The sequence below is a fragment of the Carcharodon carcharias genome, chromosome 10 (assembly GCF_017639515.1).
Source record: "Carcharodon carcharias isolate sCarCar2 chromosome 10, sCarCar2.pri, whole genome shotgun sequence".
Lineage (NCBI taxonomy): Eukaryota > Metazoa > Chordata > Chondrichthyes > Lamniformes > Lamnidae > Carcharodon > Carcharodon carcharias.
Genome location: NC_054476.1, coordinates 136,361,136 through 136,387,274, shown reverse-complemented (window position 1 = coordinate 136,387,274; position 26,139 = coordinate 136,361,136). Strand labels below are relative to the sequence as shown.

At 38.2% G+C, this 26,139-nt stretch overlaps 1 protein-coding gene across 9 annotated transcripts in view; it reads right to left on the bottom strand.

The window, feature by feature from the left end:
- LOC121283176 (general transcription factor II-I-like) overlaps positions 1-26,139 on the bottom strand; it is a 194,479-nt gene that overhangs the window by 31,074 nt on the left and 137,266 nt on the right. For 8 of the 9 annotated variants that reach the window (XM_041197396.1, XM_041197395.1, XM_041197397.1 and 5 more), the window contains 11 exons: positions 23,513-23,571; positions 20,933-21,004; positions 18,801-18,984; positions 18,090-18,148; positions 15,237-15,299; positions 5,956-6,027; positions 5,658-5,841; positions 2,360-2,418; positions 1,805-1,879; positions 1,431-1,511; positions 546-644 (listed from right to left, as the gene is read on the bottom strand). In XM_041197396.1, coding sequence (XP_041053330.1) covers positions 546-644; positions 1,431-1,511; positions 1,805-1,879; positions 2,360-2,418; positions 5,658-5,841; positions 5,956-6,027; positions 15,237-15,299; positions 18,090-18,148; positions 18,801-18,984; positions 20,933-21,004; positions 23,513-23,571 — 1,007 coding nt within the window. The remainder of the gene's footprint in view (positions 1-545; positions 645-1,430; positions 1,512-1,804; positions 1,880-2,359; positions 2,419-5,657; positions 5,842-5,955; positions 6,028-15,236; positions 15,300-18,089; positions 18,149-18,800; positions 18,985-20,932; positions 21,005-23,512; positions 23,572-26,139) is intronic. The other variant, XM_041197393.1, reaches the window with a different exon arrangement.

Genomic DNA, 26,139 nt, shown 5'->3' with positions numbered 1-26,139 from the left:
TCTAAGGTTTTTAGGGCTAGACAGGAATGTGGAACTCGAAACACAAACAGATCAGCCATGATCTTATTAAATGGCGGAGCAGGCTAGAGGGGCCAAATGACCTACTTCTGCTCCTATTCCCTATGTTTGTATGTAACCATTGGGTGATGGTTCTGGAATGCAAAAATAGACACACACACACATCAAGTGTTTTGATATATACACAAACATTTGCCAAAAAATTCCAACACTCCTCATGATACAAAATGAGATTTTCAATAAAAACTTATATGTTATAGGATCTTAATTCTGTGGGGACAGGGTGGGGCAGTTGACGCAGCCTATTACCAAAACCTTTTTTACGACCCCAATTAGGCAAATCACACGTCACTTCTGCTATCCAAGGTCTTGTGTCAGCTTGTTTTTTAAATGTTTTGCTCCTTCCCACTATCACAAATACACTATTCAAAACTTTAGCCAGGTTCTGAATAATCCACAACTGCAATTATATATCCTGATTCTGAAACATATGAATGTCATTCAATCTGCTTAACTACTTTTCTTACCAAAAGAGAATTCCCGGCCTCTTTGTTTGAATGTAGCATTTGAATCATTTGCTTGCGTGATATTTCCAACTGTCTTGACAGGTGGTGTTTCATCAGAAGCTGTCAATAAAAACATAGGGTAGTTATATTTTGTCCATGTAATCGCTACGAAAGGGTTCTCAATTTGCAGGTTTCTCAGAATTAGTTTTCACAAATTTATAGAACAGTCAATCACTTTCATAAAATTGTACTGTGAATCAGCAACAAGTTGGGCTGTTAACTCCCAACCTCCAGGGCGCTGTACCTGGGAAACAACCCCCACCACCCACACTGGGGAAGCCCAGCCTGAGCTGTAAGGTCAGACGAGATAGGATCGCCCTAATTTCAAGGTAAGAACTTTCGAGGGAGCGGCAATCCGACTCAATTGTCACTCCATCAGAAGTTATGGCCCTTCGTTATTTTATTGCTAGATTACCTATTATATGTTGGCCAGCCAGGTATCTGACACATGCAGAAACCTAACAAGCTTACATTTCTAATTCTTATACAAAATTGTGTGTGTAGGGCCACACCCAGCTTACCCAAATCCGAAGAACATAAGAGGCAGATTTGAAAGATATAAGTTTCAGGAAACACAAGTGTGTACAGGACTTAACCAGCTAAAACCATGCAGCATACCAACTAAAACCACCAGTGGGGTTCCAGATGCTTGCCAGCCAGAGCTACCATCAATTAGTAAGACAGCCTTCTGAAGGCAGCATCTTTAAAAGCATTTTTTTAAACTTCCAAACAAAAAAAGATAGAATTGTAATTTCTTCCACACTTGGAAGGTCAAACCTGGGAAACCCTTTCAATGATAAAGCCAGAAAGAGTAAAAGTTCCACACTGTACAAACAAAAAAAATACCTTCAATGGTAACTTCTATCTCTGGGCTGCTTGGAGTAGTTGGTACTTGAAGAACTTTCTCTGGTGCAGAACTGCCGGCTTCTAATAAACAACAGAAAACAGCAAACCAGAAATTAAGTATTTCAGGAAATATTCTAGCACTTACAGTATATTCCCTAGTATACTGTTTCCTTTTAGCCCAAAATGCTGTATATCTCAATTAACTGAATATGTTAACCGTATAATAATGTGGTAAAGAGGCAATAGAAATAATTTTTAAAATGTGAATTTTGAGCATAAATTACAAAATTTACAAAATCCCTCAAACAAAAATATCACACGTAACTAATTCAAAGACATATTAGATAATGTAGTATGTTAGGAATGTGATTCACCTTTAACAGTTCGTGTTAAATTCGGCTCAGGTGGCCGGGATGCACGTCTTCGCCCTCTGTTGGTGGGTGGGGTTCCTAAGTGAAATGAGTTTGAATTGTCTAAATTCAATGGCAAGTGAAACAAATCCACAGTACTTAAAATGCTTTTAAAATTTAAGATTAACAACACCTCAAATCATAAAGTACATATACAGTAAAGTGATACCCAGTAAAACATTTTTTCAATTTGAGTTTTCTCTGGCCATGTGGCAATTCCACACCCTCCTTGTAAAACTGGCTCTTTCCAATGTAAGATATAGGTTAACCCCCATACTAGTGTTTGCTTGCTACAGCAATGGTAGAAAAAAAGCAGTAGCCAACAGGATGAGAAAAAAATATACTGTAGACTATATTAACAAAAATTCTATACTGAGCAACATGACGATAAATTGCTCTTTACTGTGCAAAATGTTATATAAATTCTTCACCGACTTAATTTCCATGCAATAGACATTTATGAAAACCAAGGAGCAATTTCCCTGTCTTGTAGCCTTGGAAAGGTATACAGATTCTTACCATCAGTGCGTTTTCCTTTTTTCAATCTATCAGGGAGGTGAGGCTCCACTAATTCTGGCCTAGATGATAAGCATTACAATCAGTATTACAATTAGTTTCAAATATTCATTATATTACAACAACTAACTGCATTTACATAAACATAGGAAAACAACTAAAGCTATTTTCCAGAATTGTAATAAGACACAACAATTAGGAGTAGGCCATTTAGCCCCTCAAGCCATTCTGTAAGATCATAGCTGACCTGACTGTGGCCTTACCTCCACTTGTGTCTGTCCCCCCCATAACACGTGACTCAGCTGTCGATCAAAAATCTAAGATTCAATGACCCAGCATTCCACAGACTACTGACCCTCTGAGAAAAATATTCTCATTTCAGTCTTAAATGGGAGAACCCTAATTTTTAAACTATTTCCCTTAGTTCTAGACTTCCTCACAAGGAGAAGCATCCACCCGTTAAGACCTCTCAGGATCTTATATGTTTCAATAAGATCAACTGTCATTCTTCTAAACTCCAATGAGTGTAGCCTTAACCTGCTTAACCTTTCCTCATAAGGCAACCCCTTCATCCCAGGAATCAGTTGAGTGAACCTTCTCTGAGCTGCTTCCTTAAGTAAGGAAACCAAAACTAGTATTCTGAGTGCAGTCTAAGGCCATGTACAGCTGTAGCAACACTTCCCTAATTTTATATTGGATTTCCCTTGCAATAAATGTCAACATTCCATTTGCCATCCTAATCATTTGCTGAACCTGCATAGTAACATTTTGTGATTGATGTACCAGGACATCTAGGTTCTTCTGAACCATGGAGTCCTGCAGTCTCTCTCCATTCAATTAATATACTGCTTTTATATTCTTCCTGCCAAAGTGGACAAGTTCACATTTTCCCATATTTATACTCCATCTGTCAAATTTTTGCCCATTTGCTTATTCTATCTAAATCCCTTTGTCGACTCTTTACGTCCTCTTGACAACTTACTTTCCTACCTATTTTAGTCTCATCAACGAATTTACCTACCATACATCTGGTCCCTTTGTCCAAGCTACTGATACGGATTGCAAATAGTCGAGGCCCGAGCACTGATACCTGTGGCACTCCGTTAGTAGCTTGCCATCCCGAAAACCCTAGTCTGTGCTTCCTGTTAGCTAACCAATCCTCTGCCCATGCTACTATGCTATCCCCTAAGCTCTTATTTTGTGGAGTAAGCTTTGTCGTGGCACCTTATCAAATGCCTTTTGGAAATCTAACTACGCCAACTCTATAGATACCACCTTGAAAGAACTTTATCCACCTTGCTTGTTACTTCAAAAGAACACTAAAAAATTCTTCAAATACTATTTCCCTTTCACAAAACCATGTTGACTCTACCTGATTGTACTATGATTTTATAAAAGTCCTATTACCTCCTTAGTAATGAATTCTAGCATTTTCCTTATGACAGATGTTAGGCTAACTGTCTCTCTCCTTTCTTAAATAAAGGTGTTACATTAGCGACTTTTCAATTCGCTGGGACCTTTCCAGATTCTAGGGAATTTTGGAAGATCACAACCAACGCATCTACTATCCTTGCAGCCATTTTTAGGACCCCAGGATGCAAGCCATCAGATCCAGGGGACCTTTGTCAACCTTTAATTCTAGTAGTTTTCCCCGTACCTTTTCCATGTGATGGTTTTAAGTTACTCTCTCCCTTTTGCCTGTTGATTTTAAATTATTCTTGGGATGTTATTTGTGTCTTCCACAGTGAAAGCAGACAGAAAATATCTTCAAAGTTGCCATTATTTCCTTGTTTCTCATTATTAGTTCCCCAGTCCCACCCTCTAAAGGGACCAATGCTTACTTTAGTTACGCCTTTTCTTTTTAAATACTAGTAGAAATTCTAAAATGAAAGCAAGATACTGTGGATGCTGGAAATCTGAAATAAAAAAAAGCTACAAAATATCTGCAGGTCTGACAGCAGCTGTAGAGAGAGAGAAGGAGTTGACGCTTAAGAGTCCAATATGACTTCTTCGGAACACCTGAAATTTTCCAGCATTTTGTTTTTACTGGTAGAAACTCTTACTATCTGTTTTTATATCCCTAGCTAGCTTTCCCTGATACTCTAATATCTTCCTCATTTTTTTTAAAGTCATTCTTTACTCATTTCTAAAGCTGTCCAATCTGCAGACCTACCACTAATCTTCATAGTATTGTCTGCTTTTTCTTTCAATTTGATACTCTACTTAACTTCAGTTAGCCAGGGATGGTACATACTTCTCATAGCAAAGATATATTCAGTTAAGAAAGACTCAACATCTCTTTAAATGTCTGCTACTACTTCTCTACCTTCCTAGCATTTAACCTATTTTCCCAGTTCACTTTAGCCTCATACCCTTGTAATTGCCTTAGACCCATGCTTCTCACCCTCAAACTGAATGTGAAATTCTATCATGCTATGATCACTGTTACCCAGAGGCTTCTTAGAGATCAACTAATCCTGTGTCATTGCACCTTATCAGGTCTAGAATAGCCTGCTACTAGAACATACTGCTCTAAGAAACTGTCCTGAAAACACACTTTGAAATCATCTTCCTGGCTACCTTCGCCAATCTAATTCGTCCAAACTATGTGGAAATTAAAATCATCTGTGATATTTGCAGTGCGTTTCTTACAAGCCCCCATTATTTCTTCCTCTATACTCTGCCCTACAGTGTAGCTACTATTACAGGGCTATAAACTACTCCCACAAGTGACTTCTTACCTTTGCTATTTCTCACCTCTACCCAAGCTGATTCTACATCTTGATCTTTTGAACTAAAGTCCTCTCTCATATTGTACTGTCATCTTTAATAACAGAGCTACCCCACCACCTTTTCCCAGTTTCCTGTCCTTCTAAAATGTCAAATACCCTTGAATATTTATGTCCCTGCCTTAGTTACCATGCAACTGCATCTCTGAAATGGCTATCAGATTATACATATTTATTTCTATTTGTGCTATCAATTAATCCATTTTGTTACGAAAACTGCATGCATTCAGATAGAGCCTTTAATTCTGTGACTTACGATTTTTGCAAACACTGGCCTTACTTGGTGCACTCTTCAGTTTATATGCTGTCCCTTTCTGCCACACACTAGTTATCATTACCCATATTGCTACCCTACTCTATTGCCTTGCCCTTTCTCTTTAATTTACCACATCTCCCCTCACGTGATCCCTCCTTCCCCTCCCCCATACCAACTATTTAGTTTAAAGCTCTCTCTACTGCCCTAGTTGTACGACATCAGACAGAAAAAAAATAAAACCAAAGGAGAGTCTTACTTTTTCACAAAGAATTTAACTTTTGCACTCCCTCGAATGATCCTTTCCAGTCTGGGTATTCCAAACCATGTGGGGCTTCTGAAAGGAATGCCATCTGGCAACCCCTCTACATAGAGATGCTGTGGATTGGACTCAAATAATGGATATGGAACCTTCACTGGTTCTGGAAGGTTCAGAGCTTCAGCTGTAGACAAAAGTGAATCATTATGCCAAAGAGCTTTGCAATTTTAATTTCAAAAATGAGCAAAAATTAATAAAATTAAAAGTTAACAATTCACAAAAAAGTGAGAAAACTTACCAAATTTTGTGTTAAATATCTCCTCAACTTGTTTTCTTAGTTTAGTAATTCTGATATTCCAATCTTCTTTCCCTGAAATAATGTAACATGTGCATAAACTCGCTCTCCCTGTCTTAAATACTTTCAACTGCTTTATTAAAAAGGTCAGTTTTAAAACTACAAATACATAAACACAGTAAATGCTACAAAACCCAAACATCTTTGGATCTATATTCAATACAGCAAATAACGCACAATGATAGGCAATGGAATTGATAGGCATAGACATTATAGGAAATATAACAGCTACAATTATACTACTTTCACATAGCGGCATGAGCAAAGTGACCAATATTATGATTTTAGCAGTATTAGAGCACAGGGTGCACTTTTATATTTAACTGTCATCAGACTCAATACAACAGGTTGGAGCTATTAAACACACTTTAAAGTTCATTATTAGTACTAGTAGATAAGTAAACTATTTTTAAGTGCTAAACATCTACTTTATTAACATAGGAGGCCATCATTCGCTCTGTCCGATACTTTCAGAAAAGTTTTGTAAACTACTATCAATGTGACAGACCGCAAGGAGTGATGCACCACATGGCTCATGATTTTTACCATGCACAACAGAAACAGAATTCATTATCTAAACATTTTCTGTATGTATCGAACAAAGCCTCAAAGGCATAATCCTCATGGTAAAGAGTTCAAATACTCAGTTAAGTAATATCAGTCTGTCTCAATAGTTTATGAATATCTAACATGACCCAGTGTAGCTAGTCTTTATGATTATAAGCCACAGAAGATTGTGCACGGTTAGTGCGTGTTGATCTGGACTCTAAGATCATGAACTCCACTATTATCGGCAATAGCTACTTGTAGTGCCCTGCAACTTTCCACTAAGAATGAACTTTAGATGCTGGATTAAACATTACAGATGATTATAAATTTAATGTACTTCAACTTCGCAAAGGATGCATTCAGTTGAGAAAGCTGACATGGGGATACCACTGTTTCCACTATATTAAAGTTGTTTTCTTTTCTCCAATCTTCATTGTTTTGCTTAACCAAAGTCGATCAGAAAGTTCACATTACATTCATTTTTACATGATTCTGTTGCTACACACCTGTCATGTCAACTCTCTTTACAACCAAACTATAAGTTTAAAAAAATTCTACGCTGCAAGTATATACGTTATTTTTGATACGTACCTGTAAAGTCATTTGAGTTACAGCTATACTTTGTTCCAAAACTTAAAAACTAAGACTAAGGCTTGCTTAAGAGAAGAAGCTGACGCATTTGTACTTCATTTCAAAGATAATGGTTTTTCATATATATATGCAAACTTCTTTTCCTTCAGTTCCTAGGACTATCAATTTACCACGATATTACGTGAACCAGCTTCAAGATAATTTTGTAGAGCCAAATTGGAATCAAACCGAATCCATCACACCTGCAAAATGATTCGATCGACATTCATGTATTTTTAAATGGTCAAGACAGACAACTACACAGCAGAGTCCACTGAAGGCAGCCTTTCAATTACTGTGGCGGTGTGGAATGAGGAGGTGTAAGAAATCAGTCTCCATTTCACAAATTTTACTTTTAGGAAAACAGAAAATATATAGAGCTGGCAAAATTGCGATCAATTGGATGATTATGTAAGTGTCAATAGCAAAGAGGGGTTCATTTTTCTGCTAGAGTGTTAATTATTTCCCCCTTTTAACTGCCATTCTTCCTTTATGACAATCAAAGAATAGGTTAAGTTGCTTCACATGATGAAAATCCAAAAACAAATCAGTGAATTCACATTTGACAACCTCATGGAACTAGAAAGTATTCTTTCCAGGATGGTTCATTCCACCTATAGCAGAGCTACGGCATGGTTAAAAGAAGACCACTTAGGTATTCTGTACTTTGTCCTTAGCTGGTACCAAACTTACTACATCCCGGTTAAAGCAATACAGTCATTTTAAAGTACTTCCTTCTCACCTAAAATGCCAGAGTAGTGTTTGATAAAACACAATTAAAGAAAACTGTTTCCTTCAAAGTTTTCCAATACAGCTACATTGGCTTAAGTAATTTACACAACTTTCATTTAAAAATTGCTGAGCTGTGGGCCCGAAGAAAATGTTACATGAAGAACATGTGGTGGTCCATTCAAGTCTGACTCCTTAAACAAAGTTGAACGATTATGGTCTAGAGACTAAGCAAAAGCAAGCAAAGAAAATGTTCATTAATAAATGAACCAAAATGTCTTATAAATTACCAGAAGTAACCATGGAAAGCCTTTGGATCTACTAAAACTTCTTGCACTAAAGTGCAGAATAAAACACAGTCATTGTTGACTGTTCGTATAACTCAGTAAGAAGACATGGGTTGGTTCAGTTCAGGATTCTGGCTCTATTTACAAAATCAGACAGATTTAACCCAGTCAGACCACTTCAGAAGCTCCTTTCTTCACATAAACTTGGAGCGAAGGAATTTATGCAATTTACTCATTCCAGAATAATTTTGACTTGCATTGATATATTAGGTGATTTATAATCAGAGCAGTGGTCATCATTTGGTAATAGCCAGCTGACTATATTTTCCTCCCATTATTGCTTTTGTTTGGTCTCAAATTTAGTTTAACAATGAATTTTCCAACAAGGAAAAGATAATTAGTTCCTACAGTCTGTAGGAAAATGCTGCCAACAAATATTTTGCTGATGAGGCCTGGCCATTAACCCTGGAAAGACTTTCATGAGCAAAATTTCATCAAGAAAAGATTCGCCCTAAAAAGCTTTTTTCTACTGAATTCTTTACAATAAGATGCTAGATGCACCAAGTAGAAGCTCCATTTGTAGCGGAATATTAAAGAGTCAGACTTTGTGTGTCATTTTTCAAATCTTGATAGGTGACGAGGTTCTAGAGTAAATGTTAGGTTTTAGTTTTTACTTATAAGTCAGAAAAAGATTTGAAAACATCCAATTTAGTTAAGGAGACATTAAGGGAAAAATTCAATTTTTATAATAAATTGAAAATACAGCATATTGAGTCAGAAGAGGAAGACTGTTAATAAATCCAAAGGAAAGACTACAGGTGACTTGAAAGGGCAAATCCAGAGACCAGATTCAGCACATTGCAGAGAAAGATAGACCTACTTTGATAAAATAGTTTAAAGCAGACCACTTGGTAGCAATTCTAGTTATAAAGGTAGGAAGAGCATGACTGCTACCTGTAACTTCTCAATGTAAACTGAAAATGGATTACTAAGCCAAGCACATACTGTAATTTTCAGTAACGTCTCAAAACACTATGAACAAGACCACCTTGCCGCTGCGACCTTCTTCCATATTCGCAGCTGGTGAGAGACACTCACCAAATGGAGCTTCTACTTGGTGTATCTAGCATCTTATTGTAAAGAATTCAATAGAAAAAAGTTTAGGGAGAATCTTTTCTTGACAAATTGCGACTGTACATAGCACTTCACCCCTGACTTTCTGCCATGTGTGGCCCTACTCAGAGCTAGGAGCTCCCAATGGCATCATGCAAGGGATTGTCAGAGCATACAGGCCTCTCAACGATGTCAAGGGGACAATTCACGGAGATCTATAGTTTGCGGATGACTACATTGTCATTGCCCACTCTGCGCAAGATTTGCAAGCCACTTGCAATTTCTTCTATTCTGAATGCAAGAAATTAGGCCCGACCTTGAATGTTGTCAAAACAAAAACTCGTATCAACCCACATCTGGTCAGCCAAATATTCCACCTTCCATGCATGTCGAAGGAGACACGCTAATATGTTGCGCACTTTCCATACGTTGGCAGCCACTTCTCTCAAAAGCCCACCATTGACGAGGAGATTCAACACTGGATCAGCTGCACCAGCAGAGCCTTCTTCAAACTATGACAGTAAGTACTTGAAAACAAAGACCTACACAAGTCAACAAAAGTCCTAGAATACAGGGCAGTTGTCATCATCATACTTCTGTACTGCAGTGAGACCTTGTCTGTGTATCAGCAACACATAGGACGCTAGAGAAATTCCATCAGCAATGCCTCCGCCGCTTCATCTGGATTCAATGGGAGGGCCATCAAACAAATGTTAGTGCTCTTCTTGAAGCCAGCTCCACAAGCACTCAGGAAAAACTGCAAAATCAACTTCATTGGACTGAATACTGTGTTTGGAAGGCTGACAACTATTTTCCCAGCTCTCAAATAGCCAACGTTCTAGGGGAGGACAAAGAAAATGCTTCAACAACACACCGAAGCTTTCATTAATGCCAATGCTGTCGCACTTCAATGACTGGGAGGAGCTTGCTACCAATCATTCAGAAAGGTGACAACTTGTCTAACGAGCTGCATTATGCTTAGAGTCACAATGTCTTAATGTGAGTCAGTGCGGCAACAGAGAAGGAAAGAAAACAAAGAATCCTGCACTTTGGATTCCACTATCTCGTGGAACTACCTGCCCCATATGCTCATAGATCTGTGGTTGAGAATCAGCCTGTTCAGTCACATGAAGACGCATGGCTGAAATCCTGAGTAGACATCATCCTTAAATTGAGGGACAGCCAATAATGACTGTAATTTTATAAGTTGTGAATAAGTTTATACAAGTTAATCCAATGAAGGCTACTTGGAGAAACAGAGTTAGTGTTTTAGGTCCCAATGACCTTTCATCAGAACTCAAGTTTTCAGAGTTCATGCTTGAATGAAAGGTCATCTTAAACATTAACTCTATTTTTCTCCGCAGTTGCTGCCTGACTTGCTGAGTATTTCCAGCATTGTTTTTATTGCAGATATCTAGAATTCACAGCATTTAGCTTTTGTAATTGCTATGTAGGATGGAATCTGCAAAATTTAATCATAAAACTAATTTCTTTACAAAATATTGGCACTTAAACAGCAAATCCTGCAGAGAGAAAACCCAAGCGTGGCTACAAGATTTCCTCCTCTTGCCAATAGCATGGTGTCTCAAGACAAAATTACTAGTACAATCAAAGCCAGGTACTACTAATATTCCCAGACTGGACGTACAAAGAATGCAGTTGAGTTAAACTTATTGTTACAATTTTCTAGGAAACATTAGATTCAGAGCCCTTTAATTAGGGCTATTTCAAATACTCCTGCATTTGCCGTGAAAGGTTTAATTAGAAGTTTAGTTCCAGCAAAATTAATTGATGTCAGACTGCCACTAAAGCTTTAAGAATAAAGAACATTTAAGCATGAATGTCAATGTATAAGAATTAGAAAGTTGAGTGAAAGTTTTGGATAGTATTAACAAATTTCTGAAAGGTTAAATTGAAGCACGGGAAATACCAAGGCCAGAATTTTCCCAGAGATTTGGGGGCGGAGCCCGCTTGCTGACAGGAAAATGACACGGGATGACGTCGGGAGGAACACCCGATGTCATCCCAGTCCATTTAAATTTTTAGGAAGCTGGGCAGACAGCGAAATCAGCTGTTCGCCTGCCGACCTGTCAATGGCCAATTGAGGCCATTGACAGGATCATTAAGCTCATTGAAAGACCTGCCCGTCCAACCTTAAGGCTGGCGGGTAGGCCAGAAACGCCAGCAGGCTCCTGAGAAAAGATAAAACCTCATCCACTGGCGGAATGAGGTTTCATCTCTGTTTTTAAAAAGTTTATTAAAGTTTCACTCATATTTATTAACATGTCCATCTCGTGTCACAGTTTTTAAAGCTTTTTAACTTTCAGCGCTCTCCCTGAGACAGCACTTAGTCTCAGGGAGCACTGCGCTCTTTCGCGTGCATGCGCAAAAGAACGCACTTTGACAGATGGGGAATCCCTCCAACCCCCCATACAGGAAGCGCATAGCATTTCCTGTCGGGCAGGCCGCTGGGCGGGCCTTAATTGGCCTGCCCACTCAAAATGGTGGCCAGCCATTTCAGCAGCGGAGTTCGGCTGCCCGCCCGCCACCGAGCCGGTGGGGCTATCAAGGTCAAAATTCTGGCCCAAGTATATTCAAGGTGCCATCAATAAACCAAGAAAAGAAAAATAAAAAGATTAAAAAGCCTGCGGAAGGCATACCCCAGCGAAGGAACAAGCACCAAAGTGGTAAATAGCACTATCCAATAAAGCAATTAACCTGCTACATGAGGAAGGTGATCTTGCACTGTTAATTCCAAATTTTGGAATTAACACTGAAAGCTTACCAATGATCACTTGAACTAAAGACTACAAAAGGTTTACTTGTTAAGTGGCTATGTAATCATATTCTTTGAAGATCATTGTACTATATTGCACAACATTACAAAATCCTAAGTCAGAAAAGAGCTGCTGATAAAAACAATTGACACTGCTGTTATAAAACAGAAGTTTGCTGTGCTTGTAAAGTCCCGCCGTTCACGGGGGTTACGTTCACAGGAATTCTCATTAAGGACAAAATCGTGAATGGTGAACATTCACTCTCATTACAAAGTATCAGATAGGTTCCAGCCATCCCAAAATCTGACTTTTAAAAGACGCATAGACACTAAAAACTCCGTTTTGAGTAAATTCAAGGGAAAAAATCCCCCCCCCCCCACCCTGGGGGTGGTGGGGGGAGGGGAGTGCTGGAGTAGGCACGACTCCAATCATTGCCCCCAATTGGGGGCGTGCCACCATTTTACGCGAGCGGGCCAATTAAAGCCCGTCCAGCGTGACATCCGTCAGGAAACAATGTGCGGCGGGGGAGGATTCCCTCAGCTGGGAGTGCGCTCTTTCGCGTGTATGTGCGAAAGCGTGCACAGATCTGCCTGAGGCTAAGTGCTGCCTCAGGGAGTTCAGCTCCAAATTAAAATTTGCAATACAAATGATAGAAAAATTTCCCTGACGTCCCCTCATGTGACACTGTTACACGAGTTGGGACATGTCCATAACTTTTATTGAAACCTTTAGCAGGTCCATTAATTACTTTAATTATTTTTTCAATGGCCTCAATAGGCCGTTGACAAGTTGGCGGGCGCGCAGCTGACTCGGCTGTGCCTCCACCAACCTGAAAATAGAAACGACGTGGGGTGACGTTGGGAATTCCACCTGGCAGGCCCCGCCTCCCGATCGCTAACCGGAAGATCCTGCCCAAAGACAATTTTACTGGAGACATTGTTTAACAAGGACTTTTGTGCGGGTAAATGAATTTGTGAAAGAAGTTGTCGTGAACGGTGGGACTTTACTGAATTCAATTTTGGTCTGCGGATCAATTATATATGAGGTCGTCTTCTGGCACAGTGGTGGCGTCCCTACCTCTGGGCCAGAAGCTCTGGGTCCAAGTCCCACTTAAGGATTTGATGGCCACAGAAAGTAGCCAAACTAGTCGATTGTCAACTTGTAAATCCTTCCAATAAGCTAGATGGCAGGTGGTAAGAGCGGAAGTGTTTCCTGGCCAGTTATACTGCAGAAGACAACAGCAAACCACTGCAGTACCTTCCTAAACATAATCAAGGACCAATCCAATGTAAGTCCACAGTCACAAAAGCCCTCTTACGGGACAGTACCTGAAGGAGGATCATCTATTAGTTATCTTTTTAGAACGGTACCACTTTAATTGTTGATACTGAATATTACAATGTAATTCTAAACTGTAGTGTGGCAAGTGTAACTAAATAATGTAACTGTCTAGCTACACACACCTGGGACCAATTTAGTCTTTGTTATCCCTGACAAGTTAGAAGTTAAATAGTAAGTTGAGCCTTCCTGGTGACAGAACAAAATGGGCTTTTCAAAATAGACAATACTGAACCCATGTCACATAAATCCCAAGGAATTTCCCCAAGTATATTGTTGGAGGTAAGAGACATCCCAGAAGCCTTTCTTAGTGCATAACATATTGGGATTATGACACTGAACTTCCTAAAACTATCATACCCTAATCATGAACTATCATTTAAAATTATTGTGCTACTCCTAAGTTATTGCTTTCTTGATAAATAGCATATTCAAGTGGCAGTTGGCTGTTCAGCAAAATATATTATGTTGCATCATATGCAGTACTTTGTAACTTTGGATGGCCTGAGTTGCACACTGAGATGCAATCAGTGATATAATTATATCCATAATACACTAACGAGAAAAATGGCACATCTGGATTTTACACAACACAACAGATTGGACCCACTTTCAAATAGGGTTTAGTTCATGAGTAAATCCATATATATTAAAACAATGTGGGGAAGACTACAAGCTTTGGATTGCGCAGGGTATGAGATGTGTTATAACATAATGAATAAAGAAAACAAATTAAAACTTTGAATGCTGCCTTCTCTATTACTAGAAATACAGGCACTATAGCTTAGATAATGCCAAAGGGTTGAATCCAAGACTTAAGAGGAAAAAGTTAAATACTTGGCCAAAGGCTTAACTCGTCTGCCCATGTCAAGCTTATTGAATGTTTTAAGTATAATAGGTACGTATAGAATTCTGGCAAAGTAAAATGGAAAATGTTTTGCAAGTGCAAATTCCTTAAATATAGTCTTGAATGCAACAACTGCTCTTGAAGGATAATATACATAAGAATATTTTCTCTTTAGTTCAAAGATACTCTAATCAGCTCAAGAGAAAAACTTAGCTATAGTGGCAAAATAATCTATGCAATTTAGTTATGCTTTAATATCAGCATAATTAACGGGCTCCTTATTTAAACTCAGTTTGAACTGCTGAAAGGAATATGCTTTACCAAGGCACCTATTAGTTGCTGAAATATAAAATATTATGGCGGAAAATATTTACTTTAAACTAAAATCAGAAACAAATCTACTCTGCTGTACTGAAGCCACAACTGAGTGAATATTTTACCAGAGTCAATCGGACATGTGAATCTATGAAAAGTTTGTAACAAGTGATTCTGAGCTGAAGTTAAGGAAGTATCAAGAACTAAAACAGATGAACTTGCATGTAGATTTTAGCTTTAGTTCTGCTGGATCACTTAGTTCAGTTACATTTTAATCCAGGGCACAGGCTTACAGGTTCCAACCTATGTTAACTTTAGACACTGGTTTCTTCTTCCTGAGGAGGAATGAATAATGGTATTATCCAAAACTTGAGTAGTTTATAAAAATATATGCACTAAGTCTATATCATGTATGTTTACTATATTAGAAACAGACTGATACCACATGCTGTTTTGAGTTCTTCAGTTCATTTTTCTAAACTCCTTTGCGTGTGATGATCATTAGTTGTGCACAACTAAAGCATTTTTATAATGTACTGCCTTTCTAGTTGCACCAGAAAAAAGTATGACAAGGTTCAGATAATGACATTTTTGTGCTGAAACATGAAAGTGCCATTGATTAAAAACAGTCCGTGGTACCTGAGGCATCAGCAAAAGATGGCATCAGTCTGTCCCTAAAATGATCAGTGTTAGGGTCAGAACCTGCATAAATCAGAAAGTACAATGCAGTAAGGAAAATACAAAAATAAAAGCGACACATATATAGCCTGCAAAATACAGATGAACCAGCATGGAATATAAAGCCGATAAAGACAAAATAGTAAGATTTCCTGGGCCATTTCAAATGTCAATCTGAAAGATTATTCAACTGCAAATGCACATTACGTGTATCTGAAGCAGTAAACAGAACCAAATGACCTGTTTTCGGAATACAGCTTCTCCTAAACTCATCAGTGTTGCTACCATAGAGAGACATGAATCATAATAACTCACTAATTACATCCAAAAATAATTTCAAGAACGCCTGAAATATAACAACATTTATTTATTACTTCTCTCCAACATTTTATCAACAAGGAGCAATGACGACAAAAATGTCCTAAGTTGAATGAATAAAGTTTTAAAATCATTGTAAGCACAGCTCCACTGGACTGTTGAGAAAGATATGGTCCATTAAAGTCAATTCTTTTTTATCAAGATGAAATAAACACTTGGTAAAGAGCACTTTAAGATCAAATTTCCATCATAGGGATGGAAGGGGAAGATGGTTAAATAAACTTGCATTTCCCCTATGCTACTCCCGTATATATAGTCCATCGTTTACTTAAACCTACATTTTGATGAACATTTAGGATTAGAACCTTTCGTAGTTTTAACTTACCAATTTGAATATCCAGTTAGCCAACATACTTAAGATCTAAACAAGTTTTGCTAAAATGAAATACGTGCATGATAACTCAAGTAATTTTTGCAGCATTACACTTTAATTAATAATTGTACACCAGTTTCTTATATTTCTCAGGCAAGACTTATTCTTTAAATTCTTAAGTTCAGAATTAAGACTGTGAATTAGAGAAATTTAGTATTTTTTCACAAGCAATTAACACCTTTACAATGAGAGCTAGATTGAGTATTTGTATGTGGAAACAAAACTCGTTACGTTATAGTGAAAGAATAATGGAGAAACAGATTGAATACATTCAGAGTTTGCCTTTATAAATTTCCAACACTCATGCATGGCAGCCAATGATGGTCAAAAATTAAAAGGCCAAAGCAAACAGTAAGAAAAAGTTACTCACCATTGCTCCCCACCCCCAAAAAATCTCTTCCACACACTTGACTGAATCACAATTCCAGGTAAGGTACAAGGACCATGACATTCCAATGTATTTTACTTTTAAGTAAATTATTCAATTGAATCTCCCTCTGCTAACATAGACTTTTCACATTCCAACAGCAAACATAATAAAAGCTCACAGCCACAGTTGTTCATTCCATTCAACTTCTATCCCAAGGGCATTGTAGAGTAAAATGGCACATGACTCAATAAAACACACACACGCCAAGGATGATCTTAGCCACTTCAATCTTCAAAAATAATACTAACGTGCCCCTATTTGATCATCTAATCTAATTAAGCACAATGAAATTCATCAGGAGAGTGTTAATAGCTGCCGTTCCATCTGAATTTCTTCAAAAGTCCAAGTTCAGACAAATGAGTGACCCATCCACTTCATTTGCTCAGAAAATGACATAGATGGGTGAGAAAATCGTGTATTAACAGAAATAATCATTTGCAACAAAAATCTATAGTTACAAAGGTTAAATGACATTGCCATCAGCAAATTTCAAAAAAAATTCTGTTGTAAGACAGTGTCAGTGTGCTTTGTGTAATTACTGTATTGAGAAATCAGATGGACTTAGCACCATGTGGTTCATAATAGTGTTATTGATGCTCAGAAGTCAGCTAATTAGGGTACCAAAGCATTTATACCTCTAAGTCATAAGACAGGAAGGAATGGAAGGCAAAGCAGACAGAATGAAGGGACATGAATTAATACAGCACTTTTCGTAGCCACATGATGTCCCAAAATTGTTTTATAACCAATGAAATATTGTTAAGTGCGGCCACAGTTGTTTGGATTTGGCAGCTAATTTGCATACAATGTGTAAAACAGCAACAGATCACTTAACACCCATGCATATTTATTTGTCAGTTTAATTACAGCTATGTAACAGGCTACAAAAATTTTAACGGATTATTATAATATTTACTTTGGCTCTCCCAACTCTCTAGCTTACTGCTGTTCCCAGTTTGACATACAGAATATTTTAAATTTAGCAACATGCGTTGACAAACTTAAGTTATCTAGAAGGCAATGACAAAGCCATTGTAGAATGTGCTGAAATTTTGGATCCAAGACAGGATAGTACTAAAGCAGATAACAGAAGACAAAGTTGAGCATAAGCCCCAAAGGACATATGGTTAGTATGACATGTAAATACAATTCAAAGACTATTTCTTCTCCTCTGTCATTTAGCACTAGGGAGTTCTACTTGTTTATGGTGGTTAGCAAAATGACGTAATGATTTAATAGGACCCTGATATGCACAAATTCATAAGATTCCTGTCTGTTTCCAGCAGGCACCTCAGTCACCTAAATGCAGTCAACAATTAAAAAATTTGGCCAGCACAATTACAAATGGAAGAGGGAAACAAGTCAAAATATTTGATTTTAAAAGGCCCCTCTGGCAGGTTGAGTGGGTGAAAATTAACCCCAGCATGTTCAACTTTAGAGTAGGACTTTAATACACAACCTGCTAACTTAGAGGCAAGAGTGCTACCAATGACCCATGGCTGATGCCTAAAGTCAAAAATACAGCATACATCTTGCATAGCATTTAATGTGCTGATTAACACCACCCCCCCCATAAATACCTGCATTTATTTAGCTTATACCAAGAGAGTATGGAGTGGGAAAGGGCTCTTACCTGTTAAGTTTAACCGCTGTATATTGGATTCGCTTTGCTCATTAACCAGTAGTTCTGATCTAGGAGAATAAAAATTGATTATGAACTAAATAAAGTGAAAAGAAAATGAGTGTTCCAGTCTTAACCAAAAGATTAAATTTAAACTTAAATTTTTACTATTGAATAAAACTTTCAAGTTTCATAAACTAAGTAAACCCTTTAGCAGTTGATGTACTATATAAAAAAAGCCACACAACTCCTCAAAACGTAGAGTTTATTGATCGAGACTTAGTACTGCCAAAATTAACAATGCAATGTAATTCTAATTAAACAGTCAACTCATTAGCAAAGCAAGTTGGGGTGTACATCTAGTATTGCTCTGAACAATTTAAACATGCACTTTGAAGCATAGAGTCTATTGCTGGATAAGTATTAGCTCTCATAGTAAATACTCCAAAATTACCAATTAAGAATGACTGCCCACTCTGAAGCACAAAATTTAATGGTATGCAACTCTTGCCCAAAGTTCATCCTGATCACTTACACCTCACTCTGTTTTGATGGAACATAGCTTAAAGTCGGTTTGATGTGAATTGCGCTGCTTTTACTTCTCTCCAGCATTTCTCAGTCAGACAGAATTTAAAAAAATAAAGTTCAACTAATGAGAAATATAAAATTTAAAGATTGCATCTTAAAAGTGCTGCAATAAAACAAAAAGGAAACTAAACCAACCTTTTAATAACAAACTTAACCCGATCACTTGCTTGTAGGATCTTCTCTAGCCTAGGAATACCATACCAAGAAGGGCTTCTGAATGGAATGTTGTCAGGTAAGCCCTCCACATACAGTTCTTTAGGATGAGATTCAAACTTACGATAGGGCACAATCATTGCTTGTGTCTGTCCCATGGCTTCAGCTGTAAGCAAGTGAAACATCAGAATTACAATAAGTCAACAACACAATGTTAACAATAATAAACGCATGCTGGAAACGCTCAGCAGGCCAGGCAGAATCTGTGGAGGGAAACCAAATTAATTTTTGAGGTTGATGACCTTCCATCTGAACTATGATTGCTAAAAATGTTAAAGATCGTTGTCAGCATTGATGTGCTAGCCCTGCATGGCAAATTAGGCTGAATTAACACAAACTGCACTTCCTACAAGGCAACTCATTGTAGAGCCAATTCTGTGTTCCAATTCACTTTCAAGAGGCCTAACTGTGATTTGTGCCCCCTTCAAGCAGGACTCCATTCCAGGAGCATGGGGTAATTGTGTTTATCCTACTACGCTGTATTGACTGCAGAATTTTCCATAATCCCATCACCAAAATGTTAATTCGCTTAAAGGTGTTACATTTGTATAACTATAAACCAGGATCACACCAGATACTGTTCCCACACTAGTACCAATTCAGACTCAATTCAAGGCCTCACAGCTGACTCAAAGTTGTACACTGACTGATGCACTCATTGACTACAGCAGGTTATCAGTACAACCATGACCAAACTGAAGCATCATGATTAATTACCTTTTATTTGGGTAACTATATAAGTGGCAAAACTGCAGAACACACAGTTTCATTCTCTATTTTATAGAAAATAGTGGGTCTCCTGTGGCACAGCAAAACGCAAGTCAGGGCACATGATATCTCACTTCCACATCTGCCACTGTGTTGCTGTTTCTTTATCTCACTCCTCTTCTCCCTTCCTTCTTGCCTGGAACGTAATAGGTGAGACTGTCCTTGCATCATCGCCCTTCTAATCCCCATTCTTTGGTTCAACCTGCTGCTGCTATTCCAGATAACTATTGCTGGCTTCTGTCCGGCAAACACTGCTCACCTCAAGCTTTAAATGCTCTGCTTTTTGCATTTGCCAGTCAACATAACTGGTACAGTTTTCAATTTTTTGTCCAACTCAGCGAACCTTCTCAAAAATCAGCTTTATCCAGATTTTCCTTGGCTGCACCTAATGTCAACATTCATGGGAAGTCAGTGTGCCAGATGAAAATGGCTTTTAAAGACAACTCTCGACACTCAGAGAAGCAACTTAGCACTAGTTAAATCTGACAAATAAGCTTATAACTTACAAACCCTGAAACCAAGGAAGACAACATGGTTGATATTCTAAAAGTATGAAATCAAAGGGTTGCTTTAAGCTTACGTTCACCTGTAGCAACCTGGAAATCAGACAAACATAGAAAACAAGTGGATCCATTAGAATTGCCCTAACCTTGGAGTAGAAATTATGATACTGGTGACTTCCCAGTGAAGGAAAAGTCAGTCAGTCAGTCTCTGGGTATCCTTACATCCCTAACATATCCTAGACAATCCAGATGTGGTTCTTCAAGTGATGATAACCTGTCAGATGATCAAGACACCTGTTGGCATATTTATCTATCCTGACCAAATATTAAACCAAGAGCTGATTCACACACCAAATTGGATTGCATCTTGACAGAAGATCGCGTAATGGGTCCTGTCTTGTTATTGATTCATGAAGTTACAGTGCTATCATCTGTCCAGCTGGTTTTCTTCTGAACTTCCACCAGGCTAAGAAGCATGGGTTATTATCCATGGTTGTAAAAACAGAAATTGGTATTCTAACACGTAACCATACGCAATACACAATTTTGTTGTTGTGTGGGGGGTGGGGTGTGTGTGTGTGTGTGTGTGTGTGTGTGTGTGTGTGTGTGTGTGTGTGTGGCAAAAACGATTATAAATTGTTTCTTTTCCAAGACCTCAACATCAGGATCAATGCATGCATCAAGTCAATAAAATGAGCTTTTTGCAGAGCTGGACATTTCAATTGTGTGATGGTCAGTACAGCTAAGAAACAGGAATGAATTCAACTAAGAGAAAGTTTGTACCATATTTCTTGCTGAAAAGTTCTTCAACCATTCTCCTTAGTTTGGTGATTCTGGTATTCCACTCTTCTTTTGCTGGAAATTGAAAATGTTTAGAATTCTGTAAAGATACTGAGCTCCTTCTCTAACAAATAATTTCCAAGTCAATCACTTAAAAATAATCAAAACAAAAATCAATCACACAGTAACCATTTTAGGATATATACAAACTGTTTTAGTAAAATATTTAGCACATCAGAAAACTGAGAGTATAAATAAGTTTAGTGTTTTACATTAACTTTATATATCTTTCAGGTGATAATACGATATATTATGCTTCTACAAAATTTGTAAGTAAGACAATGGTGTCCAAACCTTTTCACTTAGTGAACCACTTAGCTGCATAGCACAGCGCAAGATGGTCGAATATAATAAATTGCAAATAAAATGCCAGGTTAATGGGATACATTCATTTAGAAGATAAATCTTTTTAAACTATTAGAAAAATGCATTTTTAGAAAAAGGTCTACATGAGCATTTGCTTTTACTCAATGTCTTTTGTTTTTTCTCATCAGCTTAGAAAAATGTCTCAATGATTTATATAACTCGTTTATTTTTGGCATTAAGTTTGCTGTTTCAATGTTTATTAAAGCAATTTCTATTATGAATGTGAAGATAGGAGTTTATGATTGGGGAAAAAAAGAATAAAAATATGGCTGCGGACAATAAGTTAAATAATACAGGCTATAATGTATTTAGATGATCTATCAAACGTTGATGCCGTGGAAGGCAAGGTCAGGGGATGCTACCACATATCTGAGCAAAGCAAGGAGAGGCAACAGCCTAAGCTTGGGAGATAAATGGTCCCGTCAGGCAAGGGCTCCATCAATCACGGTAGGGGATCCATCACTAAGGGATAAGGATGACATTTTGGAACCTCTAGTGATATCAAAACAGATATAGTGGAGTCAAAGAAATTGAAAGGGGTTTGTAATAAATGTCAGCAGATAGTTCATCTCCAAAGACAGAGGAATCCAGGAACGAAGCGGAAAGTCAGAAATGGACCATGCAAAAAGTATGGAGATGTGAAAATTTGATACAAAATAAAAAAATCTAGATCAAGCCAAAAGCAGAAAACAGAGTCAAGTCATCTACATAATGGTCAAAGATCAGGGTAGGGTTTTCAGTGGGTCATATGGTAAGAAAAAGGAGTAGGCCATTGGACTCCTCAAGCCTGCTCCGCCATTCGATAAAGTCATGACTGATCGGACTGTGACCACAGCTCCACTTTCATGCCTGCCCCGCCCCCATAACTCTTACTTCTTGTCAATCAAAATACGTCTAACTCAGCGTTAAATATATTCAATGGCCGACCTCCAATGCTCTCTGGGAAAGAGAATTCCAAAGGTTAATGACCGACAGAGGAAATTTTACCTTATCCCTGTCTTAAATGGGAAACCCCTTATTTTTAAATTGTGCTCCCTAGTTCTGGATTCCTCCATGAGGGGAAACAGTAGGAAGTAGGACTGTAATAAAGTGTTCAACATATCCTACAAAGAGAGACAAATGACACGAAACTCAAATGTAGTTGACAGTGAGGATAATAGTAGCAGACTTCATAAGGATTGGTGAAATGGACAGACATACTTAATGCAAAAAAAAAGTGAAGTGATGCACTTTGGTAGAAGGAATGTAGAGAGACACAATATAAACTAAAGGTACAAAAGTCCAAGGGGTCTTGATAGAGTAAATAAGGAGAAAGTGGTTCCAGTGGCAGAACTCATTGACCACAGACTAAGGTTTCAAGCAATTGGTAAAAGAACCAGATGCAAGATAAGGAGACTTTTTAATGCTGAGAATTATGATGGTCTGAATACACTACCTGAAAGAGTGGTGGAAACAGGCTTAAGAATTACTTTCAACGAGGAACTGGGTAAATACGAATGATGGGGAAAATATTTGCAAGGCTACAGGGAAAGGGCAGAGGAATGGGATTAATCGGACAGTTCTTTCAAAAGATCTGGCATGATGGGTTGAACGGCCTTCTTCTGGGTTACCATTCTATAGGTGGGACCAATTATCTGAAGGAAAATAAATGGAGTTGAAGGCAAACTTCTTGAATGTGAGCACAAGTTCAGTGAAGCAGAAGAGACTAATGATCGAGAGGAGTAGTTGGATTGTTGTTGAAGGAAACAGAGGGCACACGATGAGCTATGTAGTTCATAGATACATTTGTAGTGAAAAGGCAATGGTTATTAACATAAACCTGAAATTTGCTAAAGCGAGGGGGCACCAAAAGAATTGCAGTCCACATGGACAAACCCATTTGTGGGTCTTCAGGAGGTAGAAGCAGCTTATGTAAGGGTGGAGAATTGTGTTTAGGAAGATGAGGATGGGGAAAATCTCCAGAGGATACAAAGTGGATACAGTTCTAGAAAATTATAAGTTTATTGTTTGGAAGTGAGGTCATGGTCCAGGTGGAGGTAAGAGTTGTCAGAGAGTTGACATTCAGCCCCAGCAATATAAATAGAAGTACTGCCACCCAACAAAGGCAGTGCAGATGACAGTTTATACATAGATATTTAAGAGAATTTGAATTCATACCTCCTGGGACAGTTTTGTCTGGAGTTGTTTCTTCATGCTCATTTGCTAACAGTTCTGGTCTGGAAGAATAAAAAAAATTAACCAAATTTACTACAAACCTGTAAAAGCATCCATTGTTAATTGCACCATTACCTGCAACGGGTGATGAAATAACTGAGAATTGAGTACTTTGCCTTACTGCAAAAAAGTTGTCTGATTATTAACACCAATTAAATAACACCATTACAATTTCTTTGACATAAATCTGAATTCCTTTGAAAACATATGTTAGAAAATCTGTTAGCTTAATTATATTTAGAAACAAACACTTATATGGAAAACAAACCATTTAGTTTAACAGGTTACTGTGAAGTCAAAAAAAACTTAACTGGAGCTGTAGTAAAGGGGAGACAAAGTCAAAACTACAATTTTCCACACATGGAGCTTCCAATCCTAATTATGCATTTTTCAAAGAAATAAGTATTTGAGGGCCCAAACTATACTCTAATTTATTATCCCTTCTCACACAAAAGCTGCTTCTCCCCAGGTTACAGTACTAATTCTTTTGTATAGAAGGAAAATGGATCCATGCATTTGCTACTCATAGAAAATAGGAATAGGTCATTCGGCCCTTCGAGCCTGCTCCATCAATCAGTATGATCGTGGCTGATCATCTATCTCAGCGCCATACTCCTGCTCTCTCCCCACACCCTTTGATGCCTTTAGACTCTAAAAATCTACTTCCTTCTTAAATGTATTTAGTGACTTGGCCTCCACAGCCCTCTGTGGTACAGAATTCGACAGGCTCACCTCCCTCTGAGTGAAGATGTTTCTCCTCATCTCAGATCTAAATGGCCTACTCCATATCCTGAGGCTGTGACCCCTTGTTCTAGAACCCCAGCCAGATGAAACATCAACCCTGCATCCAGTCTGTTCAGCCCTTTCAGAATTTTATACCTTTCAATGAGATCCTCTCTCATTCTTCGAAACTCCAGTGAATACAGGCCTAGTTGGCCCAATCTCTCCTCATACGACACTCCTGCCACCACAGGAATCAGTCTGGTGAACCATCACTGCACTCCCTCAAATGGCAAGTATATCCTTTCTTAGGTAGGGAGACCAAAACTGCACACAATACTCCAGGTGTGATCTCACTAAGGCCCTGTACAGCTGCAGTAAGATATTCTTGCTCATGTATCAAGTCTTCACAATGAAGGCCAACATGCCATTTGCCTTAACTGCTTGCTGCATCTGCACGCTTGCTTTCAGTGACTGGTGTACAAGGATACCAAGTTCCCTTTGTACATCAACATTCCCCAGTCTGTCACCATTTAAATAATACTCTACCATTCTGTTTTTCCTACCAAAGTGGATAACTTCACACTTATCCACATTATACTGCATCTGCCATGTATTTGCCCATTCACTTAACCTGTCTAAATTGCCTTGAAGCCTCTTAACATGCTCCTCACCACTCATTCCTTCCAAGTTTGGTTCACTCATCCAAATCATTGGTACATATTGTGAATAGCTGAGGCACAAGCACTGATCCCTGCAGTACCTCACTAGTCACCGCCTGCCACTTTGAGATAAAACCCATTGTATCCTACTCTGTTTCCTGTCTGCTAACCAATTCTCAATCCATAATATATTACCCCCAATTCCATGTGCAGTCCCTATATTCCTAAAATGGCCCGAATTCAATATCATGACAATCCACTACTTGGACTATGGCAACATGCCCCCGCAGAATTTTATCCTCTAATGATGGACTAGTGCATTAGGCCCACTAATTTAAAAATATAGCAGACAAGCAATTGAACTCATTGACTCTCACTTGGTGCACACAACAGGGAGAGGGAGGCAGTAGACTGCACAATAACTTGGGAGTCAGAAAAGGAGCCAACACTAAGCTGCGCACTAGTTAGGAATCAGAAGCAAGAGTATTAGAACTGAGCAACAACTTTCCTTAAAAGAAAGAATATGACCATACACATTAGATGTTTTTTCTCCTGCATTTCACATATTGGAAAGCAATCAAAACATGGCAAGGAGAAATCACTTTTGACAAGATAATCGCATGTCCAGCATAGATCCATCAAAAACAAAATCCATTCTAGCTACTAGATAAATCCAAGGGGCAATGCTTGGTAAAATTACAAGATGCTACAGACAGAAAGTCTGCAGGTACAATCCAATTTATGGTACAAACATTAATATCAGGCATGGCCCTTCACCACTCTAAACAAGAACATTATCAGAATTTCAATGTGCCAAAATTCCAATTAGACGGTGATAACATAAAATATATGCAGCAACTTCTCCGAAGTTTTAGGTATGGTATCCAGCCGATACTTCATTTTCTAACTCCAAATGAAGCTCTTGGTCCTGTGGAGATTTTAATCACTTTATAACTAAAATAAATCCTTTTCTTGACTTGTAAGTGAAGAAATAACATGCAAAATCACACTGCTGAAGGTTAAAATATTCACAGTTGGCCAGTGAACCGTTTTACTTCAAAGCACAAAAGGCTTGTTAATAATTTCAATGAGGATTTTATAGCTTGGAGTCATTGAAAATTAGTAAGTCACTTCTGGATCTTTAATTTCAATTAATGCTGACACTGGGTGTAAGAAGTGGTAGTGTGT